General features: G+C 42.3%; 1 protein-coding gene across 1 annotated transcript in view; it reads right to left on the minus strand.

Moving 5' to 3' along the window:
- Positions 1-19,806, minus strand: part of CLIC4 (chloride intracellular channel 4) — a 103,285-nt gene extending 83,479 nt beyond the window's left edge. The window contains exon 1 of the mRNA XM_006862286.1: positions 19,735-19,806. Within this exon, the coding sequence (XP_006862348.1) occupies positions 19,735-19,806 (72 nt within the window). The remainder of the gene's footprint in view (positions 1-19,734) is intronic.
- Positions 19,807-22,132: the final 2,326 nt, after the last annotated feature.

The raw sequence follows: 22,132 nt of genomic DNA on the forward strand, positions 1-22,132 counted from the left end.
TGCACAGCAGAAGAAACACTGCCCGATCATGGGCCAATCTCACTACTGTTGCCATGCTTGATTGAGTCCATCGATACTGCTACTTGGCCAATCCATCTCATTGGGGGTCTTCCTCTTTTTCTCTGACCCTCCACCTTACCAAACATGATATCCTTCTTCAGCAACTGGTCCCTCCTGACAAAGTTTGGCCATCTTGGCCTCCAAGGAGCACTCTGGCTGCACTTCCATGGGCTGCCAAAAAACCTACTAGCTCATGTTTATGTTTAAGTGGCCCCTATCCTATATGTCATGGAGTCCTGGTGTGGCACACTGGGTTAATGTGATGAACTGCAAGGTCGATCTGAATCACAAGGTTAGTGGTTCAAACTCACTAGCCTCTCCATGACTGCTATCAGTCAGAACCACCTCAACAGCACTTAAGAATAGCAGCAGCAGCAATCCTGTATGTCCCCTATTCATAAAAATGAGCCAGTAGGTTTTTGTTTTTCTGCTGCAGCACTGAATAGATGGCACTTAACAACAAGTGCCACTGAGTTGGCTCCGACTCATAGCGGACCTGTCTAGGGGATCCTAGGAGTAGCTGTTGGTAGTCCAGGGATTACCCCACAGCACATCAGGACTAGGAATAGTTTATTAAGTAATTTCAAAGGGTTATAACATTATAAAATTAAGAATTTCAAAGTCACCTCATGATTCTTACATATCTGTCAATTACTCCCATGCTAAAGTTTTATCAGGATCCTATTGTGCTATATATAAGGCAAATACTGGTTTTTGGGTTTTTTTTAATAGTGTCTAGAAATAAATGAAGAATTAGGAGACTTTCACTAGTGTGAGGGAGGGCTAAAGGGTGGGAAGGAGGAATTTACCTCTCTTCTCTCTAAGATACCCAGATCTAGCACCAAAACCTGCTCTTGCACTGGTAGGTAGGGCAGGCCCCAGGCAGAACTGCGAATCCACATCCCAAGCTCCTCTTTTCTTGTGGGCCATGGAGACATGTAAGGGCACTAAACACGGATACTCTGTGGTGCTCTCCTCTGCTTACTCATCCATCCAAATGGAATATATGAGTTATATAAGGCGAGAGGGCTTCAAAAAAGCCACCTCATGTATGTGTGTGTGTCTTAGCTATTCATGATGGAACTTTCGCTATGAGTTGGAACCGACTCAACAGCACTTAACAACAACAAATATTAGTGATTGGAGTCCTGGTGTGGTGCTGTAGGATAAGCACTGGACTGCTAATTACAGGTTCAGCATTTCAAACCCACCAACCACTCATCGGAAACTCTATACAAGGTCACGATGGGTTGGAACCAACTCGACGGCACTTAACAGTAACAACGTATTAGTGATTAAGGAACCCTGGTAGCATAGTGGGTTACACGCAGGGCTGATAATCAGATCAACAATTCAAATCCACCAGCCCTTTCTGGGAAGAAAGATGGGGGTTTCTGCCCCCATAAAGATTTGTAGCCTCAAAAATCCTATACAGGACCATTATGAGTAAGTAGGATCCGATTCATGGCATACAATAGTTAGCATATTAGTGACTGAACGCAAAAGTGACAGAGTGCTAAGAAGTAGATTATAAAAATTTTACTAGAAGCAAAGTATTAAGATTTTTACTATATACTACATTTTATACAAAAAGTATTCCATGTATATTATTCTACAACAAAGTAAACAAGTCCATGAACTGAGCTGTCTGAACAATCAATGTAAAATTCTGTTCCCTTCCCACAACAAAAACTTGTTTTCCACCAGTTTTGCATTAAACAGCTCATACTTCACTTCTGATGCTTGTTTCAATAAATGCTATCTACTTTCGCCTCAAAATTGTAATAATAATTAGATTTCAACTCTACCCTTATCTCTTCAACTAATCCATTGCCAGCAAGTCGATTCCATATAAGACAGACTAAAACTACCCCACAGGACTTCCAAAACTGTAATCTTTACAAAACAGACTGCCATATCTTTCGTCAACTAAGTGGCTGGTGAGTTCAAACTGCCAACCTTTGGCTTAGCAACCAAATGCTTAAGCAAACAGTGATCCACCATGTCTTCTTACCATTTTAACTGCTGTGCATAAAACCTGCAATCTATATTATCTCACTTTCTTCTGCTACAAATTAAATAATTTGATCTTTCCCGCCTTTTCTGAGCTACCAAACAGGTGTATCACTATAAGTATAAGCACTGGACTGCTAACTGCAAAGTTAGTGATTCGCTCCTTGGAAACCCTGTACAGGGTGGCTATGAGTTGGCACTTAACAACAGTCAACGTGTATATTTCTCTTAAAGAAATAAAGCCAGTTAATGGCAGTTCAATTTTATAAGAGAATTCCAAAGTAAAACTTAGTAGCAGAAAGTAACAAAGAAGTCAAAATTCATAGTTCAGTGGTACTTCTATAGCCTATATGTAGTATCTTATAGCTATTCTTGTAGCTTTCACTTAAAAAAAGAAAAAAACTTTCCAATAATGGGCTCTCAACTTTAGCTACAAGTCCAGAAAGAGTTGCTGAGGCAGATGGTCTAAAATGGCAGAGTCCAATTGCATTGTCCTTTAGTTACCTAGTAAATGTTGACATACTAGGATTATGGTTCACTTAAGTTATTTCAGGAATAAATTCAAGTCTAACCTTAGGCTTTTTTGTACTAATACAGAACAGAAAGCTCCCCCCCGTTTGTAGTGGCAGCCTGGCAGATGCTTCTCTCAGTAACATCCGGGAGGTTTACACCACAGATTGAACTAATATAAACTAATTATGGGCCAACACAGTCTCAGCTCAGCATTCCCAAAGGTCCATGGAAGGATAAACAAACAATGCTTACACAATGTGTCAAGTACTGTTCCAAGTGCTTTTCTTAATAGTAACTTTTAGTTTTCACAGTGGAGTCCTGGTGGCACTGTGGGTTAGCCATCAGTAGTTCAAACCCACCAAGAGAAAAATGAAGCTGTCTGCTCCCTTAAGATTTACAGTCTCAGAAACTCTATGTAGGGGGCAGCTCTGGTAGCGTAGTGGTTATGAATTGGGCTGCGAACCGCAAGGCCAGCAGTTCAAAACTACCAGCTGGTCTGCGGGACAAAGATGAGGCTTTCTGCTCCCGGAAAGATTTACAGCCTCGGAAACCCTGTACAGGGTCGCTAGGAGTTAGAACTGACTCCACGGCACATAACCACCACCACCACATGAGTCATAAACAACTTGACGGCAGTAGGCTCAGTTGTTTTGTCTTTCAGTTTTCACAAAAGCCCAAAGCGGTAAAATAATCATCCTATGGTCTCACTGGAGATGCTAAGACAGTTAAGTAAAAAGCCAAGAATCAAAGAAACGCTATCTGGCTCCAGAGTCCAGACAACATCAAGAAAGCTAAAGAGCCAGTCTTCCATACAGGACTCAGTTGCTAGTTGATATATTAATTACAGTTATCTTCAACTCTAAAGTAGACTATTTCACTGTCTACATGGGAAACATACAATGATATTTCAATTCAACAACTATCGCATTGCTTAGAATTTGGAATCTCAGGTCTCAATGCAAAGGATAGAAAGAACTGAATAAGAAATACCAAGCCAACATATAATCTAGCATAGGAGTCCCTGTTGAACCATCAGGACAATGACTGTCACCACAACTCTTCATCCCAGTGACTCACAAAGAAGTGGAATCACAAAGACCTTGGTTAGGCTAAATCACTCTTAGACTCTTCCCTTCAATCTTTCTTGAACTGCAAGGGAAAAAAAAATCTTTTCATTTTAATCTAGAAGAAACGTCACACTTTGAAGCACTAAATCACAACAGCAAATGTGAATGAGTCCATGTTACCTGGCGTGATTTACAGTCACTCTCACTCTCTCAACCCATTTCTGTGGCTTCTTGTACAAAGACTTCTGTGAATTTAATAAGCTTTTGCCTTTTCCCAATCATACGATCTCTTATCTCTCTTATTTCCAAAGACCCCTCTAAAGTCATATCTAATCAAGTGTCAGGGCCTGACACCTAAAACTGCTCCCAAAATGGTTATGATTAAGCATGAAATGCTCTCATATATGTCTTTTATATCATGCATTTGAAAAATAAAACAATAAAAAATAAGTTGGTGGAAATAAATATACAACCCAGGCCTTCCAAATAGTGAAAAAGGCCTCGGTCTCACCTACTGGTGACTTAAAATGATTCCTATGGAAAATATTTTCCCTCTAAATTGATGGTGTAAGGAGCCCTAGTACCATAATGAGTTGTGAGCTGGACCGCTAACTTTAAGGTCAGCAGTTCAAACATACGAGCCACTACTTGGGAGAAAGCGGCTTTCTGATTGAGTCACAGCCTCGGAAACCCTATACAGGGTTGATAAGGGTCAGAACTGACTGGATAGCAAACAACAACAATGACCAGCACTGCCACCGAGCTGATGGTTTATAGTATTCCTTCCTACATTATAACACATGTCTACTTTATAGGAACTTGAGGGCACATTATATTTCCTCAGCATACATAGCAGTTCCTGCCACTTAGGTACTCAGAAAATGCTCGTTTAATGAGTAACTGCTTAACCTGGTATTAATTTGTGCCACCTCTGTTTTTGGAGCCCTGGTGTGGTACTGCAGGATAATGTGCTAGACCTCAAGGTCAGCTTGAACCACAAGGTCAGTGGTTCAAACCCACCAGCCACTCCTCGGAAACCCTATATAGGGTCGCTATGGGTCGGAACCAACTCGATGGCACTTAAAAACAACAACCTCTGTATTTATAACAAAAGGAGTCGCAGTAAGAAAAGCTGCAAAATCCTTTGTAAATATAGAGAAATTTAGGGCTTTATAATTGAGTTATAAATTTCTTTGAGTACAAGATATTATTTTAAATAAAAGACATAAGAGATAGGTTTAGACAAGTATCCAAATGCCTTAGCATTACATTATTACAACATTTAAAAGACTATCTGCCAGAAGTACGGGAAGGAAGGAAGCAATGATTCTATGAAAAGCTAGGAGACATTAAAAGCAGCAGGGAAAGCTTTCTAAGAGGTCAAATGAAATGCTGAAGGACACATTTTATTCAGACTAGAACTTCATTTTGTTCATGAGAAAGACTGCTCTTAGTTCCCGCATCAGAGAAAAGATGCACAATCTTATGGCGATTGAAACTTGCAAAGTCTTAACTAGGCATCAGAAAAAAGCTCTTAATACCTTGCATTTGAGTTCCAAGCCACTTATCTTAACTTACCTGAACTCTCAAAAGCAACACAACAGATCACAATCTCCTCAAAACCCTCTCTTGGAGAAAATGCAAAACAAACTCAAGATCATAAAAAAAGACCAAGCTCACTGGTCAGAGACTGGTGGAATCCTGAGACCATGGCTCTTGGCCACTCTTCAGGTCTGGAACTGAACTCACCCTCATGGCTCAAGAGTCAGGCAAAAGGTGTGTATATACAGGGACAACAACCCTAGTGAAGGAAGAATGCACACATAGAATGGCCCACCAATTGTGATCAAAAGGGCAGCATTTACCTTAAGGACAAAATAATTCAGAAGGGTGTGGAAAGGAGACAGCAATTGAAACAAACACAGGTAGAACCTAGGAAAAGCGATGTAAATTATGTTACACTGAAGGAATTGCAATCAAGATGAAATTCAGCATACGCACAAGAACACCCACACTTGCAGATAATACCCACATGACCTGGTTTCAATGGCTGGATGATCAGAGCTCAACTAGAAGAAGACAGAAGAGGAAAAAAAAGAGTGATCTGATACAATTTGATGAACTTGACCTACACTTATTGATGCAGTAGCTCAAAAGAGGGAACAAATCTTTACAGCGAGGATCACTCTCACCCCCTCCATACACAGAGTAGACAGGGGTAGGCAACTTGGACATTGGCTACCCAAAATGGGAGGCTACAAAGGCAAGAAGTGACTGGCTTACAAGCTTTCAACAGGGAGCCTAGAGGGTGCGAAGAAAGGTAGAATCTCCACTAAGTAGTATCCAATATGTCTGGGTGGGGCTGATGAAAGGAGATGGGGATAGCACTCATGTGGCACAATAGTGAATAATTACTATCAGGACTGACTGTGCGGCTTGGAAATGTAGAGGCAGACATTTTGTAGCAAAAGGAGGGGAGCAGTTGACTTTGCAGTCCAGGAGTGGAGGTCCCTGGGACCACCAAGGGAGAAGAGCAGAATGCAGGACCCTACCCAGAGAAACCGTGATGCCTGAGATGGAGGCAGAGACGATGACGTGGAGTGATGGAGCTGCTGAAGACTCTAGAACCAGAGAGGGAGAGGGGCTGGGTGCTGACAACCAGGGTGCAGGCTTGTGGAGTATACCCTTTGGTTGGGTGATGATGCATGGATGACAGGATGAAGTAAAGCTAATGTTCTCCCATGTATTACATCTCCATGTACTATCACATCATTCACAATAAAACAGTTTTTAAAAAAAAGGATGAAATTCAGTTTGTTGTTGTTAGGTGCAAATGAGTGATAGCGCCCTTAAACACAACAGAAGGAAACACTGCCCAGTCCTGAGGCATCTTCACAATCATCACTACACTTGAATCCACTGCTGCTACCACTATGCTAATCCAGCTTATTGGGGTCTTCCTCTTTTTTGCTGACCCTCCTCTTTACCAAGCGTGATGTCCTTCTCCTAGTCCCTCCCAATAATATGTCCAAAGTATGAGAGATGACGTTTCATCATCCTGGCTTCTAAGCAGTATTCCAATGCAGATCCGCAGTTCTTTAAATACTCTTATCCAATACCATAACTCAAACACATCAATTCTTCTATGGTCTTCCTTACTCACTGTTAAGACTTTCACATGCATGTAAGGCTATTAAAAATACCATGCTTTGGTCACACAAACCTTAGTCCTCAAACAGACAGCTGTGCTCTTGAACACTTTAACAAGGTCACGTGCAGCAGGTTAGCCTAATGCAATAGTTTGATTTCTTGACTGTTTTACATGAGCACTGAAGCAAAATGAAGTCTCTGACAACATCTATCTTTGCTCCATTTATCATGATGTTATTTGTTGGTCCAGCGGTAAGGATTTTTGTTTTCTTTACATTGAGGTACAACCCATACTGAAGGCTGTAGTCTTTGATCTTCATTACCAAGTACTTTCAGAACTCTTGGCTTTCAGTAAGGAAGGTTGTATCATTTGCATATCACAAGTAGTTAATAATCCAATCCTGATGCCAAATACTTCTACATATAATCCAGCTTCTTGGATTATTTGTTCAACATAGAGATCAAATAAGTATAGTGAAAGAATATAACCCTGTTGCACACTGTTCCTGATTTTAAACCATTCATTGTTCCCTTGGTCTGTTGGAATGACTGCCTCTTGGTCTATGTACAGGTTCTTCATGAGCACAATAAAGTGCTCCAGAGTACTCATTCTCTGCAATGTTGTCCATAGCTTGTCATGATCCACACAATCCAAGACTTTGTGAAGTCCATAAAGCACAGGTAAACCTCTTTCTGGTATTCTCTGCTTTCAGCCAAGATCCATCTGACAACAGCAATGATATCCCTCGATCCATGTCCTTGACTGAATCCAGAGTGAATCTCTGGCATGTGATGTAATATAAAATTGATGATCTGCTCTGAAACCTTCACTCAAGTCACAAAGTTTTTTTTTTAAAAAAAAAAACAAAAACCTCTTTTAGATAGACCTGGGTTCCCCAGGCATCTGGATCGACTCACAGCACCTGGTAGTTTCTTGAGAAGCTCACTCTCACAGATTTCCTGTTACTACTACTCTACTGCAACTCCTCCTCTTTCTCTTTATCCAGCCCTCAAATGTTGAGAATTCCTCGACCTTGGTCCTGGGCACTGTCCTTATTTTCTACTCATGCACAGAATGAACTCATCCACTTTACATAAATGTTGTTCAGTTCCTACTCATTGCAACTTCAAACACAACAGAACGAAACACTGCACGATCCTGTACCATCCTCACAATCACTGCTATGTTTGAGCCCACTGTTTTACAAGCACTAAGCCAATCCAGCTTTTTCGCTGATCCTCTACCAAGCATGATGTCCTTCTCCAGGGATAGGTCCCTCCTAATAACATGCCCAGAATGAAACAGTCTCTCCATCCTCACTTTGAAAGAGTACCTTGGCTATATGTCTTCTAGGTCAGATTTGTTCGTTCTTTGGTCAGCAGTCCATGGCACATTCAATATTCTTCACCAACACCATAATTCAAATGCATTGATTCTTCTTTGGCCTTTCTTATTCATATTCATAAGTAAATACCACATGAATATCATGTATGTACTCAAGTATCAAATTTCTCTCAGACCTGTATTGTGTATCCAACTTTCTACTAGACATCTCCAATTACCATCTCAGTTACCTCAAATTCAGTAAGTAAAACACTGAACATTTGTTAATCCTTTCCAAAGTCTGCTCCTCATCCATCTCAAAAGCACCACTACCAAGAAGTGATTTAATTAGTTAAGAAACCTAATTCTCACTTTCACACACACACACACACACACACACACACACTTCATTAACATCTTCCTACTGCTCTACCTCCAAAATCTCAAATCTATTCTCTTCTCTCCATCACCACTCTACTCTAAATCACCATTATCTTTCTTGACAGCAATGGGCTCCTTTGTTTCCACTCTTATGTCCCTCCTTTCAATCTAGTCTCCAAAGAGCAGCCAATGCGCTTATCGCAAAATACAGATCTAATCATATCATTCCCTTGCTTAAAAACCCTTTCAGCTTTATGACAACGACATATAGGAGCATCAAGATCTAGCTCCCCTCACTCTCCACTTTTATTCTCTATAATCCAGCCACACTAATCTCTCAATCTCTTGACCACTTCCAGACGTTATGAAGGGATTTCAAGATGTTCATGGACAAGTGAAATTAAAAGATAATTTTTTACATGATTTTTGAGGCTCCCTCTTATGTGAGGATTCTTCCAACCTGGAGCGCTCTTCCCTTAATTACTATTCATCCTAGAAGTCATTTCTTCATAAGTCTTCATGGAGCTTCCATCTAATTTTCATTGTTCTTTCTCTAGATGCCCTATTAGTTTCCTTAATGTAATTACATACTGTACTTATTTGTGTTTAACATAAGCCTCTCCCACTAGACTGTAGTTTATCTGAGGTCTTATTTGATATACCAAAAACTAAACTAAGTTTCTCCCCATCAGAACCAGTTCTTCCCACAGCCTTCTCCATTTCCATTTATGGCAACTCTGTCATTCTGGTTACTCAGGATAGTAACCTCAGAATCATCATTGGTTCCTTGCTTGCATTTCACATCCAATCCATCAGGAAATCCTTATCTCCACTTTCAAAATATATCCAGAATCTGACCATTGCTCATACCTCCCTTCACTGTATCCATTTTGGTCCGAGTCACCATCCTCTCTTGCCTAAATTACTGAAGTAATCTCCTAGCTTCCATTCTTGTCTCCCTACTTTCTATTTTCCACAGGACTATCAGAATGATCCAATTAACTGGAAAACAGCAGCCCTTGTCATTCTCCATATTCTTTACCCTACTTTATATTCTTCACAGCACTTATTAGTGATGGTGGTGATGGTGGTGGTGATGGTGGTGATGTGCCATGGAGTCAATTCCGACTCATAGCAACCCTGTACAGGGTTTCTGAGGCTGTAAATCTTTACAGGAGCAGAAAGTCTCATTAGCAGGCACATGCCTCTCCCAACTAGACTACAACTGCCATAATACAGGGACACTGTTCATGATGTATCCAAGCACCTAGAACAGTGACTATATGTTAAATAAATGAATTAAAGGAGAACAGATTCTTCTGACAAAGGAAGTTAGGGATAGAGATGCCAGAGATAGAGATAGAGGGGCTAGAGAGGCCAAAGGTATTTCAAGTGAAGGAAACATCAGGAAAAATCTTTCATGCAGGTAGAAAAGTACAGGGCATGTTCAAACCAATCTAGATAAAATATGAGGTATATTTGGGCCTGAAGAGGTATATAAGGCTAGAAATGTAAGTTGGGATTATCATCTGAAAGACTGCAAATGCCAAGATCAAGGAGTTTGCCTCTACTTCAATAAGCAACTAGAGAAGTGCTTTGATTTTAAGATTTGAGGCAAAAAACATGAGTTTTATTTTTTGTTGTTGTTTTGGTTTTTGCTAAGTGCCAGCAATTAGATCCCTACTCACAGTGACCCTACATAGGGTTTCCAAGGAGTGGCTAGTGGGTTTGAACTGCCAATCTTGCAGTTAACAGTCTGATGCTTATCCTAAAGTACCACATCAGGTTTGTCTGGTTGGTGGCTGGGTGCCGCCGAATCAGTTCTGACTCAGAGTGGGCCTATATAGGGTTTCCAAGACGGTAAATCTTGACAGGAGCAGCAACCCTCAGCGTTTTCCCATGGAGTGACTGGTAGATTGAAACTGCTGACTTTGCAGTTAGCAGGCCAGCTCCTAATCCACTGCACTACCACACTACCAGTGCTCCACAGCACCGCAGCTGGCTTTGCTGTGGTTCAGTGTCATCAGTTCCAAATCACAGCAACCCTGGACAGGGTTTCCAAGGAGCAGATGGTGGGTTTGAACCACGACCCTGGGGCTCAAACTGACCTTGTGGTCGAGTGCTTCTCCTTCAATGCCACACCAGGACTCCACACCAGGTTTAGATAGGTTCAAGTTGCAAAATGTAACACACAATTAGTTACTGAGGGAAAAGATATGTTTCTTTAAATAATGCCAATAAACCACACCTCATAAATTTAGTAACATCAAATATCCTCACCTGTTAGAATCCAACCTAAATAAACACTTTACTCATTTGTAAGTCAGTTATCTCATGTTAAGTTTCCACATAAATCATTTAAGGTTTAAATTCAACTGGATTTAAAAAGCACCTGAGACAAAAAATCAAGCTATTTTATAGAAAAAAAATGGCACTAAGAACCTGACTATCATCATCAATCGTGAGGGTTGATTCACCATCTGACTGTCCATTAGAAGGTACAGCTCTTTGAAGACAAAGGGCATGTTCTTACTCTTTGATCTCTACAGCATTTAACACATGGAAAATATTCAGTATCTGCTTATATTTTAATCCTTATACTACACTAGACTGCTAATAGCCAAAGCTTTTATTTTATAATCTCCAACTATAAAATGGGCATTGTTGTTGTTAAATGCCATCGAGTCAGTTCCGACTCATAGCAACTCTGTATAGAGTATGTTGTTGTTGTTAAGTACCGTGGAGTCACAGGGTTCCCGAGGCTGTAAATCTTTCCAGGAACAGAAAGCCTCATCTTTCTCCTATGGAACAGCTGGTAGTTTCGAACTGCCGACCTTGAGGTTACCAGCCCAATTCGTAACCACTACGCTACCAGAGCTCCTTCTCCAGTGCTGACCCTACAGCGCCACACCAAAATGGAGTCCTAGTGTGGCACTATAGGGTCAGCACTGGACTGCGAACCAGAAGAAGGTCAGCAGTTCAAACCCACCAGCTGCTCCTCAGAAACCCTATACAGGGTCAGTATGAGTCGGTAACAACAATACTAAAATTCCTAAAATTAATTTGGACTTTATGAAAGATTTTTCCTAAAGACAAAATAAAGCCCTATATTCACACCATTTAAACAATGTCTACTGTATGAACAACTGAACAATTCCAGGCAAAGGTTGCATTTGTGTCCTTCCAGCAAAGATCAAATGGAGTAAATGTTCTTAGTGTTGTTAGGAAGATAAATCTAGATATAATTTGAGTCACTGAGACCTAAATAAAATAAACTTTCTTTAAAGTAATTCATTTAATATATGTTACATATCAGATTAGATTTCATCTTCACTAATCCAGTATTCTGTTGCCATGAACAGTAAAATAAGATGCATAAACTTTAATAATTTTAATAAAACTTTAATAAACATTAATAATTCATGCAAGTTTAAGACTAGGACATACAAAATAATAATAGCAGTCATTTCTAAAATGTTTATTTTTGTTTGTGTAGCTTTTATAACAGAAAAAAAAGCACTTATTTCTAAAAAAGCATAATACATATAATGTGATTACTAGAAAGTAAAGGGGAAATAACATTACTTTTCAAATTTAGAGCTAATATTTAAACTAAAAATGGACTTAAGGTTAAACATTACTTCTGCTAAATTATTTTATGTGCATTTATAACCGAACATCCTACTGACAATTGGAGTCTTGGTATGACACTACAGGATAAGCACTGGCCTGCTAGTCACAGGGTCAGCAGTTCAAACCCACCAGTCGCTCCTTGGAAATCTGATACAGGGTGGCTTAATACAGCACTTAACAATAACAAATGACAATTACAAAACGCAAATAGTCTGTGTTATTAGTGTCTACCAACTTTTTACATGATTTAATGAGTAACTGACAAGTTCTAAATATTTTTCTAAATATTTTTCCTAAAGACAAAATATTTTTAAACCAAACTTTAGATCCTTGTGTTAACTAAAACATGCTGTAACATAGAACATAATGCAATATAAAACTGCACATTTTTCAGAAGTTAATGGCTTTGAGAAATTTTCAATTCAGTCTTGGGAAATATGGTATGCTCAATACCAGAATTTTTCTTCTGAAGTCTAACCACCTCCAGTTGCTCCTTATTAATGTGTACCATCTTACAGGTACCATTCTTCCAGTTTTCCTAAGAAGTGCCAACAGCCTTATTTGGTTTTTAATCAACATTCACACTAAGATCTTGTTCTAAATATATTCTGCAATGATACAATGAAAGCACCTGGTTGTTTGTAGAGGAAAACATACACAGAATTCACATATCCTACTAAATTCTTAATGACCTCAGCTTTTGTCTGATTGGTTGCGAAAGTTTGTTCAAATTCTTTTTTCTTCTCCCACACAATCTAGCACTAAATTACATGGTGGTGGAATTCAATACTTGCCAATCTTTACAGAACACTGACACTTATACAACTCTAAAATGAGAACTAACGCCTTTTCATGAGTTATTTTACACGTACAGCTGGAACAATTTTATTACCAAAGTGAAAAAGAAAATCTGCTATACTCCTAGCTTAAGTTTAAGTTCCACTGTACTTCAACTTCATGAGAAGTAAAGCAATCTGTGAAAGGCCATTTAAAAACATACAGAATATAGAAATGATGAACTTTAAGGCCAACACTTGGCCTTGGTTCTAATACTACTACTTCTTTCTTCAAAACATGAATGTTAACATATAAGATACTTCGAGTCTATCTTTGGCATAACTTTCAAATACAGTCTTATTTATCTACATTAAGTTTTCACTTTCATAAATTTATAACTAGGCCAACACAGTCCCTTGGTTTTGTATTTTAAATAAAGGCAAAAACAGAATACAAATAAGGTTGATATTCTTTATACCTATATTTAAGGACTCCTGGTGTGGCGCTGTGGAATCAGCACTGAACAACTAACCACAAGGTCAGCAGTTCAAACCCACCAACTGCTCCTCGGAAACCCTATACAGGGTCCCTATGAATCTGAATCAACTCGATGGCAGTGGGAATACTTAGTACTACACACTGAGGGATAGCCAAGATACAAAAATGACAACAGAATTTAAAGTCCCAAGAAAATGCACAAGTTGATGCCTTGAATTAAATTTAGATTTATTGAATCATACTTAGCTACTTTGTAATCATGCCCTAAATATTATTTTCCTTTAGAAATTCCCTTTCCATTCTAAAGTGGATAAACCCATCCTAACTTACTGTCTACTTGAGCAAATCTTAATTCATTCCTTATTCATACTTCCCATCCTAACACATTTCCCTTTTATGGACTTACTAATTTCCTGTTCAGGAAACTCCAGCACACTGAGGCTCCACACCACTACTAAAACAGGAAGTGGGAAAGTTTTGCTCACCATCCTTTTACTCTGGTAGTGTAGTGGTTACGAATCGGGCTGCGAACCTCAAGGTTGGCAGTTCGAAACTACCAGCCGCTCCGCGGGAGAAAGATGAGGCTTTCTGCTCCCATAAAGATTTACAGCCTCGGAAACCCTATACAGGGTTGCTATGAGTCAGAACCAACTCCACGGCACATAACAACAACAACAACCGGTACCTCTGCTAGGAGCTCTGGTAGCATAGTGGATTACAAGCTGGACTGCTAACCACAGGGCCAACAGTTTGAATCTATCAGTAGCTTCATGGGAGAAACATGAGGTTTGTTCTGCTCCTATAAAGACATATAACCTCGGAATGTACACAGGGTTGCTATGAGTCAGAACCAACTGAATGGCACTTAACAAAAACAACAGGCACCTCTGCAAGCATCCTTCTAAACCATGACTTACAGTGACAGCCAGGTCTCTCGACGGCCTCTTTCTTGGCATTGCTCAGGCTATGTTAGGTTTCACATGTGATTAGGCCACTTGGCTCAGAAGTCTTCGGTTTCTTCACCATTCTGGGTACCTTTCTCTCAGAATTTTACATTTAACCAAAAGTATCACCTCAGTCTTGGCTGAAAGTGGTATTGTTAGATTTGTAAGAACAGCTCAGGCAAAAGTAATAAGAAGAGCACTTTTCACTAACTTCACATTTCATGTTCATTTATATCTCCTGAATTTTCCTTCTGAAAAACCTCAAATAAATGGCAAACTTGTTTGTTGTCATTGTTAGGTGCCATCGAGTCAATTCCGACCCATAGAGACCCTGAATAGGGTTTCTAAAGAGCAGATGGTGAGCTTGAACTGCCAACCTTGCAGTTCAAATGACTTTGCAGTCTGACGTATTAACCCCACAGCACCACACCAGGCAAACTTATTAGATTCAAGTTAATATTATCTTGATGTTGAAATATCATTTTTCAATTGTTGTTGTTATGTGCCGTGGAGTTGGTTCCGACTCATAGTGACCCTGTACAGGGTTTCCCAGGCTGTAAATCTTTATGGAAGCAGAAAGCCTCATCTTTCTCCCACGGAACAGCTGGTAGTTTCGAACGGCTGACCAATTAGTAAAACAAAATTCTTAGCATCATTTCCTATAGAAATTGTATTTGCTCTGTGGTCAGAAAACAAAAAGCTTAGGTTAAAGTCTACTATTAAAACAAAGTATAAAGAACTCTCATATCGTATGTAGCGCTGCAGATTAATGCACTGGACTGCAAGGTCAGTTTGAACCACAAGGTTGGCAGTTCAAACTCACCAGCCGCTCCCTGGAAACCTTATACAGAGTCACTATGAGTCGGAAAAGACTTAACAACAACAACTGCTGCTGAGAAACTGTTAACAGACAGCATTCTGGGGAGAGAAAAAAAAACAAGTGTAAGAAGAACAAAAAAAGGCTCAGAAAATTGTAATGTATCAGTTAAAATCTAGTCATCCTCAACTTTTAAATAATTTGTCTCCCTGATATTATATAAATTGTCTCCCCTTTCAAACTGTTTCCTGCAAAAAGGAATTTACTCGAGATGGCCCAAAATAAATATGCGCAATCTTGGCTACTCCAACCCTCCAATTCCACTTATTTTTTCAAGGTTAACCTATTTCTACCTTTCCCCACATCTCTTGGCCCAACTACATTCCTTAAGTATCATCTTGTATCGTTGTTTTCTTTTCAATATAATACACAACTCTAAGGAGCTCTGGTAGCGTAGTGGTTACGAATCGGGCTGCGAACCTTAAGGTCAGTGGTTCGAAACTACCAGCCGCTCCGCGGGAGAAAGATGAGGCTTTCTACTCCCGTAAAGATTTACACCCTCGGAAACCCTGTACAGGGTCGCTATGGGTCGGAACCGACTCGAAGGCACTTAACAACAACAACAAAGATAGGATGGCGTCCTGGTGCGGTGCTGTGGGTTAATGCACGGGACTGCAAAGTAGGTTTGAAGCAGCTGCTCCTTGGAAACCCTATATATAGTCGCTAGGAATCAGAACCGACTTGATGGCACCTAACAACAACAACTGTGGTGCTGTAAAGTAAGCGTGGGACGCTCCTGTGAGTGGGAACTGACTCCACGGCACTTTATAACCATCAAAGAATTGTCTGTTTAACAAGGGAGATCCACACATAAACATTTACATACAATGTGGCAATAACATTTAATTACTTAATGAGTACTAGATATCATTCTAAACTCATTACACACTACATATATTTAATCCCATAAAATTGGTCTATTAGTATCCTTCCTGTGCAGATGAGGCACAGTAACTTGCTTTGGGATTAGAAACCCAGAGATCAGATTATAAGGAAAGTTCCCAAATTGGACTTGTATGGAAAAATCAAAACTTTGAACCAGTTCAATCCCTGGCTGAAAATTTGCATTTCCACCAAAAAACTGACTCAGAATCCACAGTTTACAAGATCCCCAGGTGATTCTCATAGAGTCCCAGGTGATTCGTATAAACACACACACGTGATTCTCATAGAGTCCCAGGGGATTCATACACATACGTATATGTATATATACACATACATACACATAGGCATCACCGGGGATCTTGTTAAAATGTAGAAGCTGATTCTGTGTACTCAGGTGGAAATGCAAATTCTCAGCAGTGGGTAGAACTGAATGATTGTGATCTATTAGCCCCATTTGGGAGTTCCAAGTCCTGATCAAAATAAACCACACTGCACTGGACTGCAAACCACAGGTTGGCAGTTTGAACCCACTAGCTGCTCCCACAAAAAAAAAGATGAGGAAGGTGAGGCTTTCTGCTCCCTTAAACTGACATCAGAAACATCTTCTGCCGCTATGAGTCGGAACCAAGCACTTAACAATATCAAGCTACTGGTAAAAAGATTGGAAACCCTATACAGGGTTGCTAGGAGTCTAAAGCAACTCCACAGTACTTAACAACCAGGGCCCTCCGAGGGGTGGGAAGGGCAGTTGATGAGTGTCGTTATGTACCGTTTTTACTAACTAAGGAGAGGTGTCCTGTCCTCTAGGTGTTATGGTGAAAATGAAGAACAATTCCAAAAGCAATACTAACAAGAAAGGAAAAGTAGCTGTTTAAATCTAGTTACATTAGTTAGAAACCATAATGCTCTTAAATTTAAAGCTGGATCCTAACCAGCCTCAATATTTGTTTATGCCCCTCTGCATGACGCCCCTCATGTTTCTAATTATCCCATCCACGCTATATGCATTAAGTGTCAATAACAGTTTTCTCTACAAACTCAAAGCACCTCTTGGCAGATTACCAAGATCAACCACACTACTCTGGGGTTGTGGTGTGGCACTATAGGATTGCTAGCCACAAGGTCAGCAGTTCAAACCCACCAGCCACTCCTCAGAAACCCTAGACAAGGCTGCTATGAGTTGAAACTGGCACTTAACACAACACAAGTAAAGAGACCTGGTGGTGCTGGGGGTTAGGCATTGAGCAGTTAACCACAAAGGTAGGTAGTTCAAACCCACCAGTTACTTCTGAGGAGAAAAATGAAGGCTTCTGAACCTGTAAAGATTTAGTCTCTGAAGCCCTACACAGGGCCCCTATGAGTCAGAATCACCTTGATGGCAGTGAGTTTTGTTTGGTGTTTGATTAACACAAATATAGAAAACTGGGAAGACATAAACAAATGGCTGAAGTTTGGAAACTAGTACACCACGCCCACCTTTCTCCTCACTAAAGGTTTAAATTAATAATCTCCTTCTCACTAAAAGGTTAAAATAATAAGTGGGGAACCCTGGTAATACAGTAGTTAAGTACTCAGCTGCTAACCAACAGGTCAGCAGTTCAAATCCACCAGCTGCTCAAAGGATAAACAATGAGGCTGTCTGCTTCCTTAAAGATTCACTGTTGTTGTTGTTAAGTGCCATCTAGTCATTTCCAACTCATAGCATTTCCGAGGAGCAGTGAATGAATCTGAACCGCAGCCCTTGTGGTCCATTTGTTTGTCCTATGGTGCCACACCAGGACTTCCTTAAAGATTTACAGCCTTGGAAATCTGGGCAGTTCTACTGTGTCCTTCAGGGTGGTAATGAGTCCAAAACTACTGCAACAGATTTGGGTCTTTTGTTTATTTGTTTTGGGAAGGAGAGCAATCTCTTCCATCAATCCTCATCCATAACTTCTTTTATCTTGCCTTACTGGTGGTATTAGTGAGGACCTCCCAGTATAATGCTGAATAGGAGTCACCACAGCCAGATCCTTATTGGAGTCTAAATTTAATGCTACTTCTAGAGTTTCACTATTAAGTATCACGTATTTTAGATTTTTGGCAGATACACTGAGTTCATAGAATTTCCTTTGAACACGCTTCTACAGACTGCCTTCCACTCCCCTCTTCTTTTCCTTTCTCTTTTGTGAGGTTCCTTCCTACATCCTCTCAACCATTCAAGTACTGTATCCGCGACTCAAAATAGGAGTACTTCAAGGGTTTTATATCTGTCTGTTTGGGTTCCTTGAACCAAAAGTCTTCTAAAAGTGATACTTTAAAAAGAATCCTAAAACATGCAGTTTTTGATTTCTTGCAGATTGTTTCTTCTCTCCCATCTCTCATACACACGCCTCAAGATCTCCCTTTTTGTTAAAATAAGAATTCAAGGAAAAAAGAACAAAACCGTTTTCAATTCCTGCTAACTTTCCAATACGCTAACTGCCCAGCTCTGAATGAGCTTGGCTTAAGTAGGGGAGAGAAATCTCAAGGATTCTCAAGAAGTTTCCAGGGAGGCAGCTGGACCCAGATGTTCAAAAAGTCAGTTCTATCGCCTGCTAAACTGGAAAAAAAAAAATTTTTTTTCAAGAAAAAAGAAAAGACAACGGGGTCGTATTTTGTAAACAAGTAGGGTAGAGTTCCAGGATGTAAAAAGTGGAGAGGCAATAGGGGACATTAGCCCTTCAGAGCCCTAGCAAGTTATGAATTCTGTCCCTCATTGGTTTTTCTTTCAAAACAAAAGGGCAGCAACTCCGAAGTGAGCAGCCAAAATGTTGCATCATACAAAATACTCCACGTTTGAGCAACAAGAACAAAACCACCAAACCCACTGGCCCTCGAGCGAATTCCGATTCAGAACGAGCCTACAGGGCAGAGAACTGCCCCGCGGGGTTTCCAACGAGCTAACTCTTCACGGAGCAGACTGGTGGGTTCGAAGCGCCGACCTTAGGGTTCGCTGCCCAGCGCTTAACCGAGGCGCCACCAGGGCTCGTGCCAAAAAAAAAAAAAAAACAGACGGTGGTCAAAACCCCCAATGAAGGAGAACCCAAGTTGGTAATCCGGTCTTCTCGGGCGGCCCCGTTTCGTAAAACGTTTTTTTAAAGATCGCTTCGAGAAGTAAAGTTACGGCGGCATCCCAGCCGGGCGCGAAAAGCTCTTTTAAACGGCGTTATGGAAGTTCGATTTACCATCTCCGCCGGAGTAGGGCGCCGGCTCCCGGGACCCGGGCTTGGGTGGGGAGTACTGGGGTGGGGTCGGGCCGGGGACAGCGCGCCGTGTGGCGCCGGGTGACAGGGCCCTAGCCCGCGCTCATCCGGGGGTCGCAGGAGCCGGAGACGCGTTTCTCCGACAGCTCTTCCTGACCCACGGACGCGGGAGCGTGGTCCCGGTCCCCGCCCTGCCCCTCGGAGGCGGGAAGGCGCGGGTGGCCCCGAGACAATGGGCCGGGGGCGCGGGGGCCAGCGCTCTCCTCAGACCCGGGTGCGGCGCGGCGCGCCGCGCGGGGGCGCTTCAGGGACGCGAGGGCTGAGAAGCGCCCGTGGCCGAGTGGGCGCCGGGGGCTCAGCTGGGCTGTGCAGCGGGGCGAGCGCTCACCTTGACGAAGAGCTCGATGATAGGCTCTTTGTCTTCCTCCTTCAGCCCGTTCAGCGGCATCGACAACGCCATGGTCCGCTCGGCTGGACTGCACAGACGGCGGCGACTGCTACTCCGGAGCGGCTCTGGCTGACGGTTCCCGCCGCTCTCTCTGCGCCTCGCTCGCGAGTCGCGGCGTCAAGCTCTCAGCGACCACAGCTCCACAGCACCGCCCCACGTCCCGCGCGCAACTCAAAGGCAGCCGCAGCCAGAGCCGCTTCAAAGCGCGGGGCGGAGCGGGGCGGGGCGATTCGCGGGGCGGGGCCAAGGCCCGGCGGCCGGCTTCTTACGCTCCAAAGGAAATGGGGTGGCCAGCCTCGGGGGAGTGGCCTCAGGAGGAGAAGACTGGACACCTCCAGGACCAGCCAGAGAAGGGCGTGGTCTAGGTTGTGGCGTGGCCTCGGTCGGGGCACTACGAAGCTCAACCTCCGAGGAGAGGAGGGCGGGGAACCATGCCTCGCCTCCCGAGGGGGAGGGATGGCTAGTCCCCCAGACACCCGAGCCTGACACTGTCTCCCTCTGCAACGTTGGCGCGTCCTCCGCAGCTGCTGCTGGTACAGTGCCAGGTGACCTCACGCCTTCTACGGGCCTGGTGAGGGGAGAAGGCGCTTCTCTTCCTCTCTCCCCCGCTTCAGGTCTCCTCCCAAACGCCCTCTGTTAGATGGGGCTGCCTCTTACTAGACAATTTTGCGGAAAGTTCTTTTCATCCTCTCAAAGACGCCTTTTTCTTCTTCTGACTTACTAGTTTTCCTTTCTCTGAACGTTTCTATTTTGAGAGCTAGCTTGCTAACAAATATTTACAAGGCTCGAGGTTTGGCTCCTAACCGTAAGGCAGGTCCCTGAGGAAGGAGGATGAGGCTGCTCCCATAAAAGTAAAGATTTACAGATATATATATATATGGAGCTCTGGTAGCGTAGTGGTTACGAATCGGGCCGGTTCGAAACTACCAGCTGTTCCGTGGGAGAAAGATGAGTCTTTCTGCTCCCGTAAAGATTTACAGCCTCGGAAACCCTGTTACAGGGTAGCTATGAGTCGGAACCGACTCCACGGCACATAGCCACGACCACCATATAGGGTCCTGGAGTCCTGGTGTGGTGCTGTGGCTTAATGCACTGGACGGCAAAGTCAGTTTGAACTGCAAGATCGGTGGGTTCAAGCTCACCAGCCGCTTCTGGGAAACCCTATGTAGGGTCGCTGTGAGTCAGGTCCTAAGGAGCTCTGGTTCTCAAGGTCAGCACTTCGAAACTATCAGATGTTCCACAAGAGAAAGATGAGGAGTTCTGTTCCTGTAAAAATTTACAACCTCGGAAACCCTATACAGGAACCGACTCCACGCACACCACTACCACAATATAGGGTCCTAATCCACTAGATGGCAGTGGGTTGTGCTCCAGTCTCAGGCTAGGCCTTGGGCATTAAACATTCCCTTCTCAAAGCCTAGTCTTGAACTCCAAGTTCTGTGCATGAAGGTTTCTAACCACTCCCAAGCCCTTGTCCATGTTCCTTTGCAGTCATTTCAAGTAACCCGCTGACAAACTTAAGTGAACATCAGAATCGCCTAGTTGCTACACACAGCCACTTTATCAGATTCCCTGGAAAAGAGAGGAATTCACATTTTAACAAAACTCCAGGACAATTCTATAGCACGTGATCCTCAAACCAGTGAAACTGCATTGAGTTTGAAACCCCTGAGGGCAGCGGCCGAGCTATTTTAGCCAGGCATGTGGTAGGCACTCCCACCAAGTTTGCTGCTGTTGACTGCTTGGAGCAAATGTTGTGTCCTCTGAAAACAGTTCATTGTCCCCTCTTATGACTTTGTGTAATACTTGACTCATAGCTGCTGCTTACCACTCCCCAAGTTAGGTTGAATGGTGAGTTCTGGAACGGCCACACTTTGGAAATTGCCTCCGTGCCTTTAGTGCACAGCACATCTCAGAATGTTTGAAAAATTAGAAAATAAAGTGCAATTTACAACTCCTTCTTATCACAGCAAGTTGTCCCATTTGAATTCTCTTGTAGTAACTGTTAAAGAGACCGTGTATCAATAGTGAATAATTGTTATCAGGACTGATTGTGAGGGTTGGAAATGTAAAGGTAGACGTTTTATAGCAAGGAGGGGAGTGATTAACTTTTCAGTCTAGGAGTGGAGGTCCCTGGGACCATCAAGGGAGAAGAGCAGAGAGCGGGACCCTACCCAGAGAAGCAGTGATACCTGAGATGGAGCCAGAGATGATATGGAGCGATGGAGCAGCTGGAGACTTTAGATCCAGAGAGGGATCTAAAGTGCTGAAGACCTGGGGGGTACTGGAGGAAGGATTGCAGTGTATACCCTTTGGTTGGTTGATGATGAATGGAGGG

This window comes from Chrysochloris asiatica, unplaced genomic scaffold (genome assembly GCF_000296735.1).
Source record: "Chrysochloris asiatica unplaced genomic scaffold, ChrAsi1.0 scaffold00047, whole genome shotgun sequence".
In the NCBI taxonomy this organism is placed as follows: domain Eukaryota; kingdom Metazoa; phylum Chordata; class Mammalia; order Afrosoricida; family Chrysochloridae; genus Chrysochloris; species Chrysochloris asiatica.